The 16,960-nt window shown below is 49.7% G+C and overlaps 8 protein-coding genes across 8 annotated transcripts; 1 reads left to right on the top strand and 7 right to left on the bottom strand.

Annotated features, from left to right (window-relative positions):
• Positions 1–50: 50 nt before the first annotated feature.
• SHB17 (Sedoheptulose 1,7-bisphosphatase) lies at positions 51–914 on the bottom strand (the record flags this gene model as incomplete). Its single annotated transcript, XM_064894667.1, has 2 exons — positions 51–654; positions 736–914. The coding sequence occupies 2 exons, from the start codon at positions 912–914 to the stop codon at positions 51–53; spliced, it is 783 nt and encodes a 260-aa protein (XP_064757354.1).
• A 482-nt stretch (positions 915–1,396) lies between these two features.
• LTR64_000281 (uncharacterized protein) lies at positions 1,397–4,524 on the bottom strand (the record flags this gene model as incomplete). Its single annotated transcript, XM_064894666.1, has 3 exons — positions 1,397–2,022; positions 2,073–4,112; positions 4,164–4,524. The coding sequence occupies 3 exons, from the start codon at positions 4,522–4,524 to the stop codon at positions 1,397–1,399; spliced, it is 3,027 nt and encodes a 1,008-aa protein (XP_064757353.1).
• A 915-nt stretch (positions 4,525–5,439) lies between these two features.
• On the top strand, positions 5,440–6,381 carry RPE1 (RIBULOSE-phosphate 3-epimerase; the record flags this gene model as incomplete). The annotated part of the gene is made up of 3 exons (XM_064894665.1): positions 5,440–5,682; positions 5,794–6,045; positions 6,109–6,381. 3 exons carry the CDS (start codon positions 5,440–5,442, stop codon positions 6,379–6,381), a joined length of 768 nt encoding a protein of 255 aa, XP_064757352.1.
• A 446-nt stretch (positions 6,382–6,827) lies between these two features.
• TMS1 (Membrane protein tms1) lies at positions 6,828–8,339 on the bottom strand (the record flags this gene model as incomplete). Its single annotated transcript, XM_064894664.1, has 2 exons — positions 6,828–8,160; positions 8,209–8,339. The coding sequence occupies 2 exons, from the start codon at positions 8,337–8,339 to the stop codon at positions 6,828–6,830; spliced, it is 1,464 nt and encodes a 487-aa protein (XP_064757351.1).
• A 671-nt stretch (positions 8,340–9,010) lies between these two features.
• POM33 (Transmembrane nucleoporin) lies at positions 9,011–9,636 on the bottom strand (the record flags this gene model as incomplete). The annotated part of the gene is made up of 2 exons (XM_064894663.1): positions 9,011–9,555; positions 9,600–9,636. 2 exons carry the CDS (start codon positions 9,634–9,636, stop codon positions 9,011–9,013), a joined length of 582 nt encoding a protein of 193 aa, XP_064757350.1.
• Positions 9,637–10,830: 1,194 nt separating this feature from the next.
• On the bottom strand, positions 10,831–12,409 carry CDC3 (Cell division control protein 3; the record flags this gene model as incomplete). Its single annotated transcript, XM_064894662.1, has 3 exons — positions 10,831–11,466; positions 11,517–11,983; positions 12,034–12,409. 3 exons carry the CDS (start codon positions 12,407–12,409, stop codon positions 10,831–10,833), a joined length of 1,479 nt encoding a protein of 492 aa, XP_064757349.1.
• An 818-nt stretch (positions 12,410–13,227) lies between these two features.
• LTR64_000276 (uncharacterized protein) lies at positions 13,228–14,278 on the bottom strand (the record flags this gene model as incomplete). The annotated part of the gene is made up of 2 exons (XM_064894661.1): positions 13,228–13,934; positions 13,984–14,278. The coding sequence occupies 2 exons, from the start codon at positions 14,276–14,278 to the stop codon at positions 13,228–13,230; spliced, it is 1,002 nt and encodes a 333-aa protein (XP_064757348.1).
• A 752-nt stretch (positions 14,279–15,030) lies between these two features.
• LAT1 (pyruvate dehydrogenase complex dihydrolipoamide acetyltransferase component (E2)) lies at positions 15,031–16,398 on the bottom strand (the record flags this gene model as incomplete). Its single annotated transcript, XM_064894660.1, has 2 exons — positions 15,031–16,149; positions 16,201–16,398. The coding sequence occupies 2 exons, from the start codon at positions 16,396–16,398 to the stop codon at positions 15,031–15,033; spliced, it is 1,317 nt and encodes a 438-aa protein (XP_064757347.1).
• Positions 16,399–16,960: the final 562 nt, after the last annotated feature.

Below are 16,960 nucleotides of genomic sequence, written 5' to 3'. Positions count from 1 at the left end.
AGCATGTCCACCTCTGCTCCTATTGCCATCAGACACCTACATGTTCTACTCTACTTCAACTTCCCTTCCCTCTCCTCCTCATCAACCTCACTCAAAACATCCGGCCCAACCACAAACCCGCCCCCCAGCAAAATCGCCGGCTCCTCCAATCTCTTATGCTCATAACTCAACGTCCCCACCCCACCAGCCTCCATAATCAGTGCCGTCGCACTCAAATCTTGCCGCACCCACCTCATCGCAAAAGCCCGTAATATATGCCCATGCGCAACAACCACAACATCCCCAGTACACCCGTCCGCATCCGGCTCTTTACTACCCATGTACGGCCTGTGATGCTCCTCGCGAATCTCGTGGATGAGTTCGTCGACGCGCTTGATCACATCGGAGGGGGATTCGCCATTTGGGCAGCCGTCAGTCCAGATGTCCCAGGTGCCTGGGAGGGATTGCTGGGCACGGAGGGAGCGGATTTCGGACGAGGTGATGCCTTCGTAGTCGCCGTAGTCCCATTCGCGGATTTTAGGGGTGACGGTTACAATGGCTTTGATGTGGGGAGGGGGGTTGGGGTTTTGGCTGTTGCTGGTCGAGTAGGGGAGCGTGCAGCCTAGATTGAGGAGTTCGAGGGTGCGTTGGGCGCGGTGCATTGGTGAGACGTAGCTGGTAGATTCGTCAGTATTAACCTCGTTAACTAGGTTTCAGCTATGGTCATTGCTTTTGCTGAGGTAGTAGTTGACTCACATGTGCTTGATTTGTTTAGGCACTATGAGCCTATCGTCACCTACCAGAGCTTTTCCCGTTGCCCGTACTCGTTTCTCGCCATTCGCTGTCAGAGGTATGTCTGTCGAGCCGGTATGCTTGCCAGAGAGAGACCACTCCGTCTCACCGTGTCGCACAATGAAGCACCTTGGAGTAGTCATATTGTCTAAATCTGCTCACTAAATGTGAGCTCGGTTCACAAGTACTATGCTCGTTCAGCTAAGATCTTAGTATAGAGCCGACTGTAGGAGTGCAAAGCAGTGGAAAGAAAGCCTCAAGATTCGCGAAGTACAGCAATGAGCACCAGATACATCACACATCCAAGTAGTCAGCATTTTTCGTCTTTACTGAAGTTTGTGTATAGCCTGATGACGACGGAAGAGCATGGACACAAAGATACTTTTTTATGTCATGGCGGAACCCAAAGTTAGAGGCCGCAGATCTGCATGATTCAGTGACCACACCTTCGCCCCACTACCTCCTTTTTGACCATTTCTGTCACTGATCGCTTTTTGCTACTAGGTATCATATGCAGAATTGCAACTGCCAGCGGACATATTTCTGACTGAGTGCTGCTTTCAAGCTGCATACAGCAACCACAAACCCCGTCCAGATATCATCCTGGTATGCTTGTAGAATATATTTACCACTTCATTCCATCAGCTGAAACATTTCCATTGCCTGCATCGTTGTTTGCCCAGCTGTCCTGACCACCTGTATCTGGTGCAGGAGGTAGTGGTGGTACATCATCTGGTATGTCCCAGGTTCCACCTTTGGATCCCCTAGATCCTGTAGCGGAATCTTGTCGTGGCTGGGCTGAATTCGACTGGCCAGCCTGCTGGGATTGTCGAGGATTATATCGCGGAGCGTTCCAGCTATCGTTATTAGATGCTTGCCACTCGCCAGTGATGTTGGTGTTCTGTGTTCCTGTATCGTTCTCTTTGTTTTCATTACTGCCTTTGCTTCCGGCCACAGATCCAGCAGGAGAAGGACTATTATGCTTAAAGTTGCTCGGTCGCAATGGTGGAAGGCTATATTTAAGGTAATTGTACTTCGGGGCATCGATAGCGACTGGCAGGCTGGTGTCACTGCCACTTGCAGGCATACATGGAGGAAGAGGGGGACTCGGAACCCTGCCTCCTAAGGCACCTTTGGCTCGCAAAAGCATCTCGATCAGTGCTTGCTTGTCGAGATCTTGAAGGTCTCGAACTTCTTGGTCGCCCGAGGGCTCGACATCGACCTCGATTCCAATCTCATCGACTAGCTGTTCTGCATCAAAGTTAGCACATCTCGTTCCCTTCTGCGGTTTAGCAGCCTACCTTTTGTCCGATACTTGAACACAAACCGAGCATATGGTGTGTCGAATGAGTCGATGTATTCTGGAACAAGTCGCTTCTTGAAGTACCTATATCCTGGCCCTGGTTGAACTTGCTTCGTCGATCTCCTTTCTGCTGCCAACATCTTCGGAACGTCGTATCTAGGCTCTTCTTCAGCATCAGGTTTGGGGTCGTCAGGTCGCAACGTTCTGTAAGCATAGTAAGGGCCGTGAGGACCATATAGCTCTTTCGGAAAGCTGGGAACTTCAGGTACCTCGGAGGAAATTGGTTCACCGTTCTGATTCCCGTCGTTCCAGTCCTGCTGAGGAGTAGATGCGCCATTATTTGTTGCTTGATTGTCCCAGGAAGTGTTAGCATTGTTGTTGTTCGTCGGCTGATTGTCCCAACCCGTATTATCGTTTCCATTATTACCACTATTGTCATTCCAGCTGTCGCCACCATTATTGTCATCATTGCCACCATTTTCCCAGTCACCACCAGTGTTGTTGTCAGTTTGTTGATCGTTGTTGTTACCGTCCCAATTGGCATTATTATCGTTCTGCCCATTATCGTCGATCTGATTTCCATTATCATCAGCATTACCCCAACCATCGTCGTTGCCTCCGTTGTCCTGATTCCAGCTATCACCTGCATTATTCGTATCTTGACCGTTCCCGGTATCGCCCCAACCGTCTGGGTTGTTTTGTGAATCTTGATTGGGAAAAGCATTGAATGTCGTATTCTTGGGACTGATATGCTCGTCCATAACAGGTGGGGGAGGAGGCACGAGCTGAGGACCCCCTGGAACTTGTGACGCTGCATGCATTGCATAGTAAGGATGCGTATACAGTGCTGGTAGTCCTGAATAATACATTGGCCACTGCTGCGGAGGCTGAGGAGCTAGCGTCGACGGATAGCCTGTAGAGCCAGACATGGTGACAGAATGCAAAGGATAGCTCGGTTGGTGGGCTGCAATGTGCGGCATAGTATATTCAGGCAATGTATGTTGAAATTGATATTGTGGAGGTGCAGGTACAGGCTGGTTGAGTGTCGGTAGGGGTTCAGGAGGTGGACTTCGTTGGTAAGAAGCAGAAGTCTGCCAGGGCTCTCTCTGATGTCGTGGAGATGCAGGACGATTGTCGTGTGGACCAGAAGAGCCACCCCCGTAGCCCCACCTAGGGCGATTTGCATCTTGATACCAACTCGAATTACGGTTGTTGTTGTCCCACGACGGTCTGGCACCGTCACGATACCTCGAATTAGGTTCTTCATAAATAGGGAGACGTGCGTCTTGCCAGTGTCGACCACTTTGCTGACTGTTGCTAGGATTGACGTTTTGTGGGGGATATGGAGGGCCTGTAGGACGTCTTGAGCTATTTGAAGGTCTTCTTTCTGTCGCGCGCATTCGCTCTCTCGACGACGGCCTCACCGAGGGTCGACGATCCCACATCGATGGCTCTCTCAGACGTTGAGCACTACTAGCCTGGTCTATAGGCTGACCTGGAGGGCCGTAGTCCCAATGTACACGCTTTGCACTTGGTATGGAGGTGTTTGAGTGATCATAATGGCCATAGACTGGAGCAAAACATGGAGGAGGGCCGGCAGCTGATAGGGGAAACGGGTGAGCTTGTTGATAGTGGTGGTTTTGAGGTGCATGAAATTCAGGAGGCACTTGACGTTGATGCCACACCCATTGACCCTCATCTTGTCCATCATGACCACCATCTCTGTTGTAAGGCTCATGATAGTCGTTTGCGCCGTCAAAGAGACCCAGACCAAAGACCCCTATCTGCTCGTCTTCTACTGGTGCTGGTACCGCATTTTTTCCGTCCGTGGTGGAGGTTTTGGAGTCTTCTGGCGGTTTCATCTCGTCGCCTTCCTCTCTGACAGGATGACCGCCAAATACATCGCTGTCTTCGCCTGACGATGAACCCTCGTAGTCCTTCTCCTCGTTGTTGACTGCTCGACATCGCAAGACTAGCACTTCAATGGTGCCAAGATCGTCGAAATGACTTTCCTGGAACCCTTCAGGCACTTCCGCCACTATCTCGATACGTCAGTGATTAGCCCGCGTGGAATTGAGCTAGGACTCACCAATGTTGTGGTTGTCAAACCGCCACTCACGACCCATGTAAACCCCATCTCCCTGTGGTTTCTCTTTCTGGCGTACCAAGAAGTCGACTTCAGTTCTGTTGGCAGGCCGGTCTTTCTTTGGAGGCAGCAAATTGACGCGGGTACGGTTGCACTGATATTGGCCGTCGATGAAAATGATCATGGCAAGTCCCTCATAGATATAGCCTCGCGAAGTCAACCGTAAGCAGAAACGCTGTGGTTTGTTTGGCACGATTATGAAAGACTCGACCACACCGTCGCCGTATACAGCTCCATGTTCTTGAAACGACGCATTTGTATCAGACCACTGCACACAGCAGGAAATCTGCTTCAATTGAGGCATGGTGCGATCAAGTGGCCAGTACAAAGTAATTGCTCGGCCACATCGAATTGTGAAAAAAACAATAAGGAAGCTGCGCAGGAAGGCACTCGGACACGTGCTGAAAGAATCACCTTCTCTTGTGAATAAGACACAATGCACGTGCAGAATTTTGTCACTCATGCAGGGTGAAGGACTACACTGGCACTCACCTTTCACTATAGCGCCGCACCTGATCTCGTGTTGTCGTCCTCGGCTCCATATCCAAAGTATGTCTTGTGTCGTTTCTCTTTCCCATTCAGATAGTTGACCTCCAACCCACATACATGTATAGCCATTTCCTTGTCGTCGACTTTTCATCGGACCAATCCATACTTATGGCTTCTTAGTAGCAAGTTGCTTCGCGTGGCCATCAGGCACGGGACGTGACCGCCTTCGGAGCGTATATCAGGCAGATTTGGTCTTCGAGAATTCATTGCACCCAGGCTCAGACCAAAGCATAGTTCAAATAGGAATTAAGGGAGTTGTCAATTGCCTCATACCCCAACGCGTGTGCCCAAGCAATTAACGCGTCAAGCAAATAAACTTCAGGCTCAAGCTCATCTTAGACGGGTCGTCTCATGCTTCAAATTGCTGCTTGCTTTGCTGGCACTTCGAAACGTCGTCATCTACAAGCAAGCACGACCTTCGATGCTAACCAGATTCGCAGAGCCACTGCAGATTTTGAACTGAGATAACATAGAGTTATCTCGTCCGAGAAAGCCGGCTCGCACTTTCCGCGAGAGTGCCCCTCCAATTAGGTCATACTACTTTTCCCATCATTTTATTTCCATGCACGCTTCACATACTGTTTTTGTATATGCTGAGAAATCTACCTGTCTCCAGATCTTGACATTGAATAGGAAATCCAAGCACATTGCAAGACCTTGACCGAGTACCATGTCGCCGCCAGCCATCATCAATCCCAGTGTCCTTTCAGCAGATTTCGCTGAGCTAGGCAAAGCATGCCGCGACGCGATGGACTGGTCGAGTGACTGGCTTCACCTTGATGTAATGGATGGTCATTTCGTGCCCAATATGACTTTCGGTGCTCCAGTCATAGGCAAGCTGCGAAAGCACGTTGACAAGCCAACAGAGGCTGGCGGAAAGGGTACCTTTGACTGCCACATGATGATTGCAGAGGTAAGAGGAAGCGCAGGTTTTTGCAGAATATCAGAGAGATGGATAGATTAGGGAACCAGTACAACCTATTTCCTACAGGACTATGACTAACCAGTCCTTCCCTCCTAGTAGCCAATGCGCTGGGCATCCTCTTTCCGAGACGTAGGAGCGGACATGTACTGCTTTCATTACGAAGCCGCCATGACCTCAGTTGCAGCTAAAGAGCCAGCAGACAAGGACACTTCGGAAAAATGCTCACCAAAGAGTCTCGTTCGCTACATCCACGAGCTAGGGATGCAAGCAGGAATTGCAATAAAGCCTGGCACAAGCGTCGACGTACTATGGGAGATTTTGGAAGCGGAGGACGAGAAAGAAAGACCTGATGTATGTCTCCAGCCTATATCCAACACTTACTTGTCATTGCACAAGCTTTACTAACCGTCCTAGATGGTCCTAGTAATGACAGTTGAACCCGGTTTCGGTGGCCAGCAATTCATGGCAAACCAGCTTCCAAAGGTTCAGGCTCTACGCAAGAATTATCCAAATCTAAATATCGAAGTCGATGGTGGTCTGGCAGAAGGCACAATCGATCAAGCTGCAGAGGCCGGGGCAAACGTGATAGTGGCAGGCAGTGCGGTTTTCGGTGCCAAAGATCCAGCGCATGTTATTAGTGTGCTAAGAGAAGCGGTAAACAAGAGAAGAGGTGGTGAGAAGCTATAGAGTCTGGAAGAGCCAGAAGATTGCCTTCCATGGCTCTGTTGAAAAGCGAGAACGATGACTCCGAGTCGCGTTTAGATGCCAATACATTAGAAGCAGCATGCCACTGCCCTCTCATAATCTTGCCGTCCAGGTTTCTGAGCACTCGTGTAGTTGCGAAGCCCTTGTGAAACGATATGCCATAAGTCACCAGAAGTCTCTACGTATTGTACCTCAATTGTAGAAGAACCCCGATACTTCGAGGCAAGGCAGTTAGTTTCATGTGCCAGTATAACATCTACTTATACTGATAGTACGCCTGCAAATGCACGAATAAAGCCAACCCATAGCAGCGACCCTCACTCGCTCGCCAACCAGTCATCAAAAGAATCCCCATCGCTAAAATAATATTTCCGCTCAAGCCACCACCTAAAAGTCCCCATCCAGCCACAACAACCACCATGATGATACTATCCGCTAAAATCGCGCCCCGTCAGCACTATCGGCGCGAGTAAACTCCACGTGTATATCAGGTAGCAAACCCAAGCACTGATGATCTTGATCCAGCTGGCGGCGTAGGTACGGCCTACAGGAGTGAAATCAGAGTCGTTGTTTGGATCCATGCTTTGTGTGAGGAGGGTGGCTACCCAACATGTAGCGAGGAAGAAAATGACGTGGAAGAGGGAGTAGTTGTATTGTGTTGCCCGGCGTTCGTCATCCTTGACGTGCTTTCCACCTTTGGAATCTGTTTCCTCTTCTTCGTCGTCGGAGTCGTCTAAAGTTGCTGAGGCGGGGAGGGAGCCTTCTGCGATAGCTTGTTGGAGGGCCATCTGGCGGCGAGCGCGAGGTTGTTCGGAGATGACGACGTGGTTGGCTGAGGGTCCGTACTCGTCCTCGGGTAGGTAGACTTGGCCTTCGTTCTTGTTACCGAAGAAGGATTGGGTTGCGGCACGGGTGGTGGTGTATGCTACAGTGAGTAAGGTGACGACTGCTCCGAGGACGATCGTCGTGGTGCGAGCGCCTCGTGCTCGAATGAGAGGGTTGCATTGTTTGTCGTCGGGTTCCATACAAACGGCCGAGAAGGTAAGATATGTGCAGTAGACCGCAACCATTGCTGCTTGCCCGATACCAGCCCTCGGGTTCTCGTCTTGGACATGAGGTAGCATGCTTATTATGGCGATTGCCAATAGCGCAACAAGGTTGATCGTGATTGCTGCGTTGTTCATGCCGCATGTATTGCCGGAGAAGAATATGTACATGACAACAGTCATGGTGAAGGCTGCCACGTACATGGAAAAGGTCGACCCAACCAGAACCCATCGCCATATAGACGAATTCGAGTTCGTCTCGTCCTCGGCTTTGTCCAGACATAGCTCGACCCAAGTATGAGCCAAATCGACCAAGAGTATCAGTCCCAGCAAGACAAAAAGCATTGCTCCAGTAAATGCAATGTATTTGCCATAAAACATGAAGAACTCTTCAGGAATGAAGAAGCTGATGATTATGAATGCGATCCAGGCAATGAGCTTTGGTCCCCAGAAGCCATTTTGTAATCCAGCACGTCCATCTTTTGTGTTTCGTACACCGATAAGAGTGAACGATAGGAGGAAGTGAAACAGGCCGAGCGCAAAGTTGATCCTTTGAACAGCCATATAACCGTAGCATTCATGAGAGCCGCACTGAAAAGTCATGTAGTCCAGGGTAAGGTGCTCCAGCTTTCGAATCGCCCATGGTGTGAGCATGATCCAAGCGAATATGGAGTTTAAGAGAAGGATGAAAGCATATGCTATACGCGTTGCCATACTGCCATCTTGTCAGTATGATCCTGGTCGTAGCAACTCAATTCCTTACCTGCTCTGAAACTTGCCGCAGGCATTGCATAGTGCTGTGCAGGTTGCAGCGCCGCAGCATGATGCCGCCACTGACCATAACGTTGCTACGCTCGGTAGTGCGAGCAACGGCAGTGATAGTAATGCGCCCATACTGCTACGTCGTGTCGATGGTCGAACAGTGAGATATTGCGACAATAGAATGCAAGACAGTATACAAGTACAGCACAAGTACGAAGGAAATGGAGTCGTTCACAGGCGCAGTCAATTGTCGCCGCGGATCGGGCTGGATCTGACCCACGTCATTGCGTGGTTAGTCTCTATCGGGTTAGTGAAGAATGTAATCTAGTATTCACGCTCAGGCTGTTCGACTATCTGCTTCATGGTATCGTTGTTATTGTGTAGCGAGATTGTACTGTAGAAAGTCGACTCTCCATAGGAGAACCTCAAGTGTCACGAACGTCGCATAAAAATGATTGTTGTCGTAAAGGCTATAGAGCCTCTTTATATGTCCCCCGAGGTTACTCTTATTCTGATACTTGGCGCATCTCATTTCGATTGCGCCTGACTGTCCACAGCGCTCCCAACGTACAGGAAGTGACTTCCCATCACGTTCTCGAGCGTACCTCTGAATCTCCAATGATTTCCCGTACACCACTCGCATCCCATTTTACTTTGTGCTAATCCCTCCACTCTGGGCTTCGATCATGTTGTGCCACACAGATGTCGTTGTGGAAGTGGAGTGGACCGCATCTTCTTATTGTCGTAAGTCGTGATTTTGGGACTCAAAACACCGGTTCAGGCTTAAGGTACCCGGCTCATGCTTAGGATGCCTTCTTTTGAGCAGCTGGCGCACCACCAATGTACTTCCTGACATCGGTCGCTTCGACTGCCTGCCGACTGAGGTTTTTGACAGTCTCCCAACCCTGCTTAGCCGCCGGAGGAATATTCTGTTGGTTCAGCTGTTGATCGATACGAGCAGAGAATTGACCAAATGCACCTTGGACAAAAGTGCTCTGGTGGAATCGTGCTCGCAAGAAGACAGTATACAGTCCCAACAACATCCAAGCTCCCTTGCTGAAAGTCAAGGCAGACAGGAAAAGACGTCCCCACAGGGCAATCTCAAGCCATGCTACCAGCATCATGCTGCCATCGTAGTATTCCTTGACAAACTTGCCGATCATTGCAGCCAGTCCACTTTGCGGCTTCTGTGTCTGAGGTGATTGACCTGCAGGTGCCGCCGCTGGAGGTTGGAAAGTGGGAATTAGGTTCGTTCGTGTATAGGTTGCCACGTGGAAGATGGAATAGACACTGAAAGGAAGCAGGGCAAGTGGAATTTGCCTGCTCAACAGCCATACCAACGAGATCACTGTAGTCGTTAGCTAAATTCTCCGACATCAGCCTTGTACTCACAAAGATATTGCACATTTTCATCTCCCAGAAGAGTCATAGCCGTCTGAGCTGGAGGGGAATTTGGCTTCACACGAGCACGGAACGCCTTGTAAACTACGATTCCGTACGTTGCGACTGCTGCCACGAATGCTGTTCGATAGCTAAAAGCTGCCCACTTGGAGGCATAGTTGAAAGTGATATAGGACAGAACATATCGGAGAACACAGAGGAGGAGGGTAAAATGTCCCACAAACCAGGCGAGTGCTAGTTCGTCAGTATTTCCGCAAGAGAAAGGTGTGAGTGAACTTATATTGTAGAGTAGTCGCGAGTTTTTGCAGTCTTTCGCCCAAAGGAGCATTTGTTGGTGGGGCTGGTGGCATCTTCGTGGTAGTTTGTGTGCAAGCTGAAAGGATTGCAGTGTGGTCTTTGACGCTTTTACTATGACACGTCGAGAGGCTGTCGAAGGCGTTGGTGCTAGAGAAGGAAGTAGAAAGATAGCAGCTTATCGACACGTACAAGATATGTGGGCAGTTGCTCGTGAGGAAAAGTGTCAAGAGTGTTTGCGGTCAGAAAGTGCGCACCACGTCACTGCCCTGACTTTAAGCTTTTGCGTAATGCCAAACCAGGGTTTCGGCCTGAGCTGCCAACAAGCAACATCATGCGGATTCTTACTCGTAGTGCTCGTGAGCAATATTTCACCAGTACCTGTCAATTCATTCCTTTACTAGCTGATTGAATCACTAACAAGCCAGACAGCGCTTCATATTGTACAAACTGGTGACATTGCACATGGTGATCTTCCCGCTGGCCCACTGACCATATTGATGAATCGGGTACCAAGAGTTGACTTTTGAGAGCACACGACCAGTCAAGAAGCAGCACACCACAGCGTTGAGCTTTTGATTCTCCTACATAGCCACTTACGGTACTGCTCTGAATGCCCTCCTATTAAAGAATAAACCTGAAGAACATGTACACACCGACACTGTTGACATTTTGAGAGTAGTACATCTCGAATCGCTCACTCGCTTTGATTTCCCTTTAACGCTCGTTTGTCCGCAACCTCAACCATATTCACAATCCAAATATACACGATCATGTTTTCGTAGAGCAGCTCCTGTCTGCTTCCGAGTCACAACGAACGCAGAGAAGCAAAGTCTCGAGGAACGTAGTATCGACATCATCATCGTATCGCTGAAATTACTTGTTGACACAAGCCTGTGAACTCGCAGCAATCGTGGTGGCTCGCCATCTATCGGAGCGAGAATCCCTTCCTCTTGCCCTTCTCCTCAATTGGTCGACCCTGTTCGATTCGCTGCTTCTTTTCTTCCAGTTCTGCTCTTTGACGCTCTAGCTGATCCTTCATCTCACGATGACGAGCAAAGAGTTCCTCTTCACTTTGTTGAAGCTTGGACTCTTTTTCTGCCACCTTCTGCTGGAAGACCATCTTCATCTCGGTTTCCATCTTAGCCAGTTTCTGCTCATGGAGTGTGCGCTCTTCTTCTTGCTTTACTGCTGGGTTCACCTCCTTGAACACACTAGGATCCTGGGAGACACCCATTTGAATCAGCTTATCTGATCTGTAGTTTTCGTAGAGCTGGTTGTTGGTATGTTCTTTCAACTCTTCCATGTGCGTTCGAATAAGCATCTGTCTAAGCTTGACGAAGTCACAATGGTCTTCGTTGTCTACCTCGATGATACCCCACGGATAGCGTCGGCCTCGAACTTTTCGACCCTCGGAGTTGGTGACCTCGTAGTTGGCACCCACAACGGCGAAAGGAACTCTGGACATGATCTCTTGGTTCTCAGCAATGGTCTCTTCGTCGTCAAGCTCGTATCGTGGGCCCTCGAAGATTTGAATGGAATGGTGTTGGATATCTGCCAAGATCTAGGTCACGTTAGTAAGACAACGATCACCGAAGGGGTGGTAGATCTTACTCTCTGTTTGAACATGGCGACTTCCTCGTCGGTCAGGGTATCGGCTTTGGCAATGACCGGGATGAGGTTGACCTTCGTATGTAGCCTCCTCATGACTTCGATGTCCAATGGCTTCAAGGAGTGGCCGGTTGGCTCGATGAAATAGACACAGGCATGGACACGATTGTCGATGATGTTCATTCGGTTCACCTTGTTCTCAGCCTCGAGATACGCGTCAAATCGCTGCTCGATGTTCTCGACGATAGGTCTCCAAGAGTCATCATTGTTGACAAAATCACCGAAGCCAGGTGTATCGACGACTGTCAGTCGCAGCCGAACGCCGTTCTCTTCAATATCTGCACTGATCGACTGAATGGACACAGTTTTGGGGATAATATCGAGGCTTGGGCCTTTTCGCTCGCGTGGAGGATATAGGGATGTGTTGAAGAGTGTGTTGATCAGGGTTGATTTTCCTAGTCCGGATTCACCTAGCGTTGTCAATAAACACACAAGTAGAAAGTCCCAGGGACTGACATACCGACAACCATGACATTGAAGCTGAAACCTTTTCTCACACTCTTTCTGTGCCATTGGTTGGGCAAGTTGGCAAAGCCAACATAGCCAGTCAACTTGCGCCTGACAACGTTCCTCATGTCGCTGGCTGCTTGAGCAGCAGCTTTAGGATCTTTCGAGATGATTGTCTGTGGTGCACCAGAGCCCATTGGGTTGCTTTCTTTGACGTAGGGAGATGTAGGTTTGCCATTCTGCACAGGTACAGGAGAATTCCGTGCCTGCGGAGATTGTGTGGTCGCTACACCAGATATTTCATTAGCATCTGGCTCTTCGCTGTCTCTTTCAGTGCCGGGGTCAATGACATCGTTGGGTTCGAGCACGAATGATTTGATGCCAGCCATGCTAAGGAGGACACTTTGCACAGTCGTCGATAGTGAATCTCGGGCGCGCAAACAAAACACAACAGACGACGATAGAAAGTGCGAAATGGTTGCTCACCCATGGCGTTAAACATTCGGTAGGTTGAAGACGAAAATGACCGGAAACGGAGAATTATCTGTTGCACCTTCCACGTTAGCCCGTGTCGCAAACACGTCAATGTGTTGAAGTCATTGAGGAGGTAGTCGCAGTCGAAAGGTCAAACTTACGTGTATTTCAGAACCTTTGCTCTTGTGAAGAAGAATAAAAGGAACGAGTGAGGTGATGACAGCAAGTGCCTATCAAAACAGAAACGAAACTGGAACCGACGTTGTGAACGACGAGTAGGTCGACCTGATAATCTGGAGACGTCTACAAATCTGCCCGGCTCTACAAGAAAAGGGATGGTGCCAAGAGGGGTATGATTCGCGGACATCCTAGATTTGTTAGCATTGGCCCTGAGCCGTCCCCAGAGGACACTAAGACTTCGGCCCTGAGCTGGTGCGCTTGAGCTTGTCCTGTTTTGACGTTTCCCAGATTGCAAACCCTGCAGTGATCTTCGTTTAGGGCCGGTCTGTTCGTGGCTACAGGAAACGGCAAAATCGTGAAGTTGTCGTTGTGTCTACGCATTAATAGGACAGGATCTTTTTTTCATCTATCAAATCTATCAAATCTATCGGACTACCTGACCCGGTAGTGGAAATGTACAGTGGTCCTGCTCCCTAGAGTGGCAGGCGTCAAGACAGCTGCCACGTGCGGTATGACTGAACAAAACTGACCAACCACTTCAATGCAAATAATGTCATATAACGCTGGGAGATTCTTTCTTTTCAGACATCCGCTCAAACTGCTTCAACAAATATTGGTACATGACAAGCATCGTCCCACTTTGTACACTCGTCCAGACGGTTCGAGGTCCAACACCTCGAAACCAACCACCAACCCCTTCCGTTTTGTAAATCATCTTGAGCCCTGTCAATATTGAGGATGTATCGAGTGTTGGTACAGTTGTTGGTACAGTCCGGGGTCCGGAATGTATATGGCGTTTTTGTTCTTTTACCACGCTGACAACCTTTTCGAGCTTTGCGGGCTGACTCGACTGCTCGTGGCTGTCCGGCGTTATCTGCGTCTGAATTCTTGTCTTTACCACGTCCAGAGGACAGGTGACTGCTCCTGCAATACCACCTGCAGAAACTGCAGTAGTGACCTCCCAGCCAAACCCCAGGTCATGCGAACCAGTAGACTGCACCGCAACTCTTCTAAACTGCTCGTACAACGCGAATTGAAAGGCAGAGAAGGGCAAATCTCGGATAATGGTAGCTTTGTAACCAGAATATAAGGCTGGCACTCCTTCCACTCGTGCTATCGTCCTCGCCGCGTCCCAGGTGGATCTATAGTTATAACCAGAAATGAAATATGGGTTCTTGTACCTTCCCTGGAGTTGGAGGCGTGTCTTGAGGACTTCAGAAGGAACGTAGATGACGGAGGCTACGAAGTCGGCAAGAAAGCCTGCGTAGGTTAGCAGTGTTGCAATAGGGGCAGGTACGAGGTTACAAACCAGATGCCAAATACGTGAACGACGGACTAATACCACGGTCGAGCATAGCTCTTTTGCAGGACTCGTAGCATCCGAAGAAAACGACAGTGCCTGGAAATGATCCCAACATGGCCGCCGTAAAGCCTCCATACAGTCCTCTCCTAACGCCCTCCTGCCGGAAAATCTTGAGATATGCATCGCCCAGACTGCGGTATTTTGGTGGCCAGTGAGGGTCGCCTTGTTGTCTGGTCTTAACAGTATCCAGGGAGTGCATAAGAATGTCGCCGCTTGTGCCACCAATGCCGCCAGCAAGCATAGCCTAGACATCCGTCAGTCTCATCTCGGTTCAATTTCAAAGCTCGTGCGCTGACATGTAGGTAGGGAGGTCTCTTCATCTCCAAATCTTCCTCCTCTGTTATCTCCGCCATTTGGTGCAGTTTTGTGTTATCCTTTGTGGTTCCATATTGCGAATCGAGATGCGCTTCGCCATGCTGCCGATTGTCTATCGATCGTCCTTCTTCTGTAGGGCCCAGGAGTGAATTTGGGCGAGGATTAAAGCTCATCTCAGGGGCTCGAGGCCCATCGGGTGTACACAATAAAGCGCGTGAGTAGATGATGGGTAGAATAGGAAAACAGGCTCTCGCCTTGGATATATTTGAGTGTTGGGGCAGGAATAAAAATACATGCGATCATTTCACATCCGGCTCTGCAGCCTTGTTCCGACTGAATGCGCCACATTTCGGAGCCTCGATGTCCCTTTCCAGCCCGCAATAAATACACTTCATACAGAATACTTTAGCACTCCATAGGCAGCACGATATACACAATATGGAATGATGTTCAATGTAAAGTAAAGTGCTATGTTTCTCCTTGATATGGAAGATCCGTTCACTCCATGCTTCTGGTGCCTGCCGACCAATTCGACACAAAGAATATTCATGGCCTGTACGACCACCCCAATAAAACACATGGCTCACAACTTTTGCTTCACAGAAGGTAAAGTCCTTTTGTACAAAGCCGCTCTATCTTCAATCCATCTCCCGCTCCCCTCGTGGTTGTTGAGAACTATTATAGCATCATCTCCAGAGGATTTTCAACCACCTTCTTTAGCTCCTTGATCCATTCAGCACCCACAGCGCCATCTACGACCTTGTGGTCAAAGCTGGCCGTAACAACGATCTGTTCGTCCCATTCGGTAATGGTGCCCTCCTCAGTCTCGACCGGAGTTGCGACCTTGCGAACTGTGCCGACCGCTAATATTCCAGCTTGAGGAGGGTTGATAACGGCAGTGAATCTTTCAATAGCGTCGTTCTGACCCATGTTGCTTATTGTGAATGTGCCACCTTGATATTCCTCAGGCTTTAACTTTCCGTCGCGAGCTCTCTTTGCGAGATCCTTGACTGCGCTTGAGATGGCTACTAGTCCGATGCTGTCTACCGACTTGACGATAGGAGTCATAAGCCCGACAGGCGTAGCGACTGCCACGCTAACATCGACTGTTTTGTGTTCTCGGATCACGGTCTGACCATCTATCTCGCGCCAGCTGGAGTTGGCAGCAGGAACCTTCTTGCATGCTACGGCACAAGCCTTGATCAGGAAGTCGTTCACTGACAACTTGTACTTGCCATCTGCAGAAGTGTTCAATGCTTGTCTTAGCTTCAACAGCTTAGTCACGGAGAGGTTGCTAGACACAAAGAAGTGAGGGTTCTGGTTCATCGAGTCTCTCAACCTTGAGGCGATGGTCTTTCGCATGGAGCTAGCTGGAATGTCCTCGTAGGCGGCAGGGCCTGCCGCGGTAGCCGGTGCTCCTGCTGGAGCTTTGTAACCTTCAACGTCCTTAGCGGTGACTCGACCACCAGGGCCAGTTCCCTTGAGCCCCTTGAGCGGCACACCCTTGTCAAGTGCAAGTTGCTTCGCGCCGTATGTCACATTTGGCTGTCGATCGATGACAGCCTCGAGTTTTTCGCCGGTCGTGTCAGCTTCCTGGGCTTCGGGCGCAGGTTCCTTGGATTCTTCACCACCTTTTGGTGGTGCTGTAGGCGAACCCGAATCTGGTGACTCGGTCGCTTCTGATGCTTCCTCTTTCGGAGCCTCCTTTGGTGGAGACTTTTCGCCGCCTGCATCCTCCATGGTGAAGTTCTCGAAGGCTGATACGTCTTCACCCTCTTCGACCATGACCGCAATAGGCTGTAAGACATCAGTATAGGCACTACTTGGCTTGAATAATCGTCAACGTACACTTCCAACAGCGACGTCCTTCTCGCCAGTCTCCTTCAAAATCTTTGCAAGAGTGCCCTCTTCCTGAAACTCAAAATCCATCTGCGCTTTATCCGTCTCGATCTCGACTAAGACATCACCGGGTGCCAGTGTATCGCCAACATTTTTCTGCCATGCTCCTATATTACCTGCCTGCATTGTCGGTGACAGCGCCGGCATGCTGATGACGGTATGCGAAGGAAAAGCTGCCTCAAGCGTTAGCATAATTTCAGGCGGTGCTCGAGGAGCATTATCGTACATTTGGAGGCATAGAAGCGGCTGAGAACAGAAAGGGCTGCAGGCGTTAACCTCCCAAGTTTGTCAGTTTGTAACACTATGCGCGTGGTCCTGGCCATACCGAACTTGCTGTCTTAGTCGACGTAGTGACTGCTGGCTCGTCCTGCAGGTGGCAGGGGTGTATGAGAGTATGCGAGCTGGACAACGAGACACCATTACGGAAGCCATGGTGCTGGCAGTTTCACAAGACAGATATAACGCAGGAGGATACCAGGATCGACCAAAGGAGTGACTGATAGAGGTCAATACTGCTGGCAACAGCAAGGTCAAAATAGTTACTACAAAGCTGTTGAGTTCTGGTCAAGAGCGGAAGGAGCCAAATGGAGCTCCGCGTTGGGCGGCCTCCAAAGTATTTTCAGCAACATTCGGCGAGAAAGCACATTGATCGCGAGCATACTTGCTGCTCGAATCCATCTGAACCCGGGAAAAATAGGGCAATTTTTCT

The sequence above is a fragment of the Lithohypha guttulata genome (genome assembly GCF_036872675.1).
Source record: "Lithohypha guttulata strain CCFEE 5908 chromosome Unknown scaffold_1, whole genome shotgun sequence".
In the NCBI taxonomy this organism is placed as follows: Eukaryota; Fungi; Ascomycota; class Eurotiomycetes; order Chaetothyriales; family Trichomeriaceae; genus Lithohypha; species Lithohypha guttulata.
Note: the sequence above shows the minus strand (reverse complement) of the source record. Positions and strands in the feature narration are given on the sequence as shown.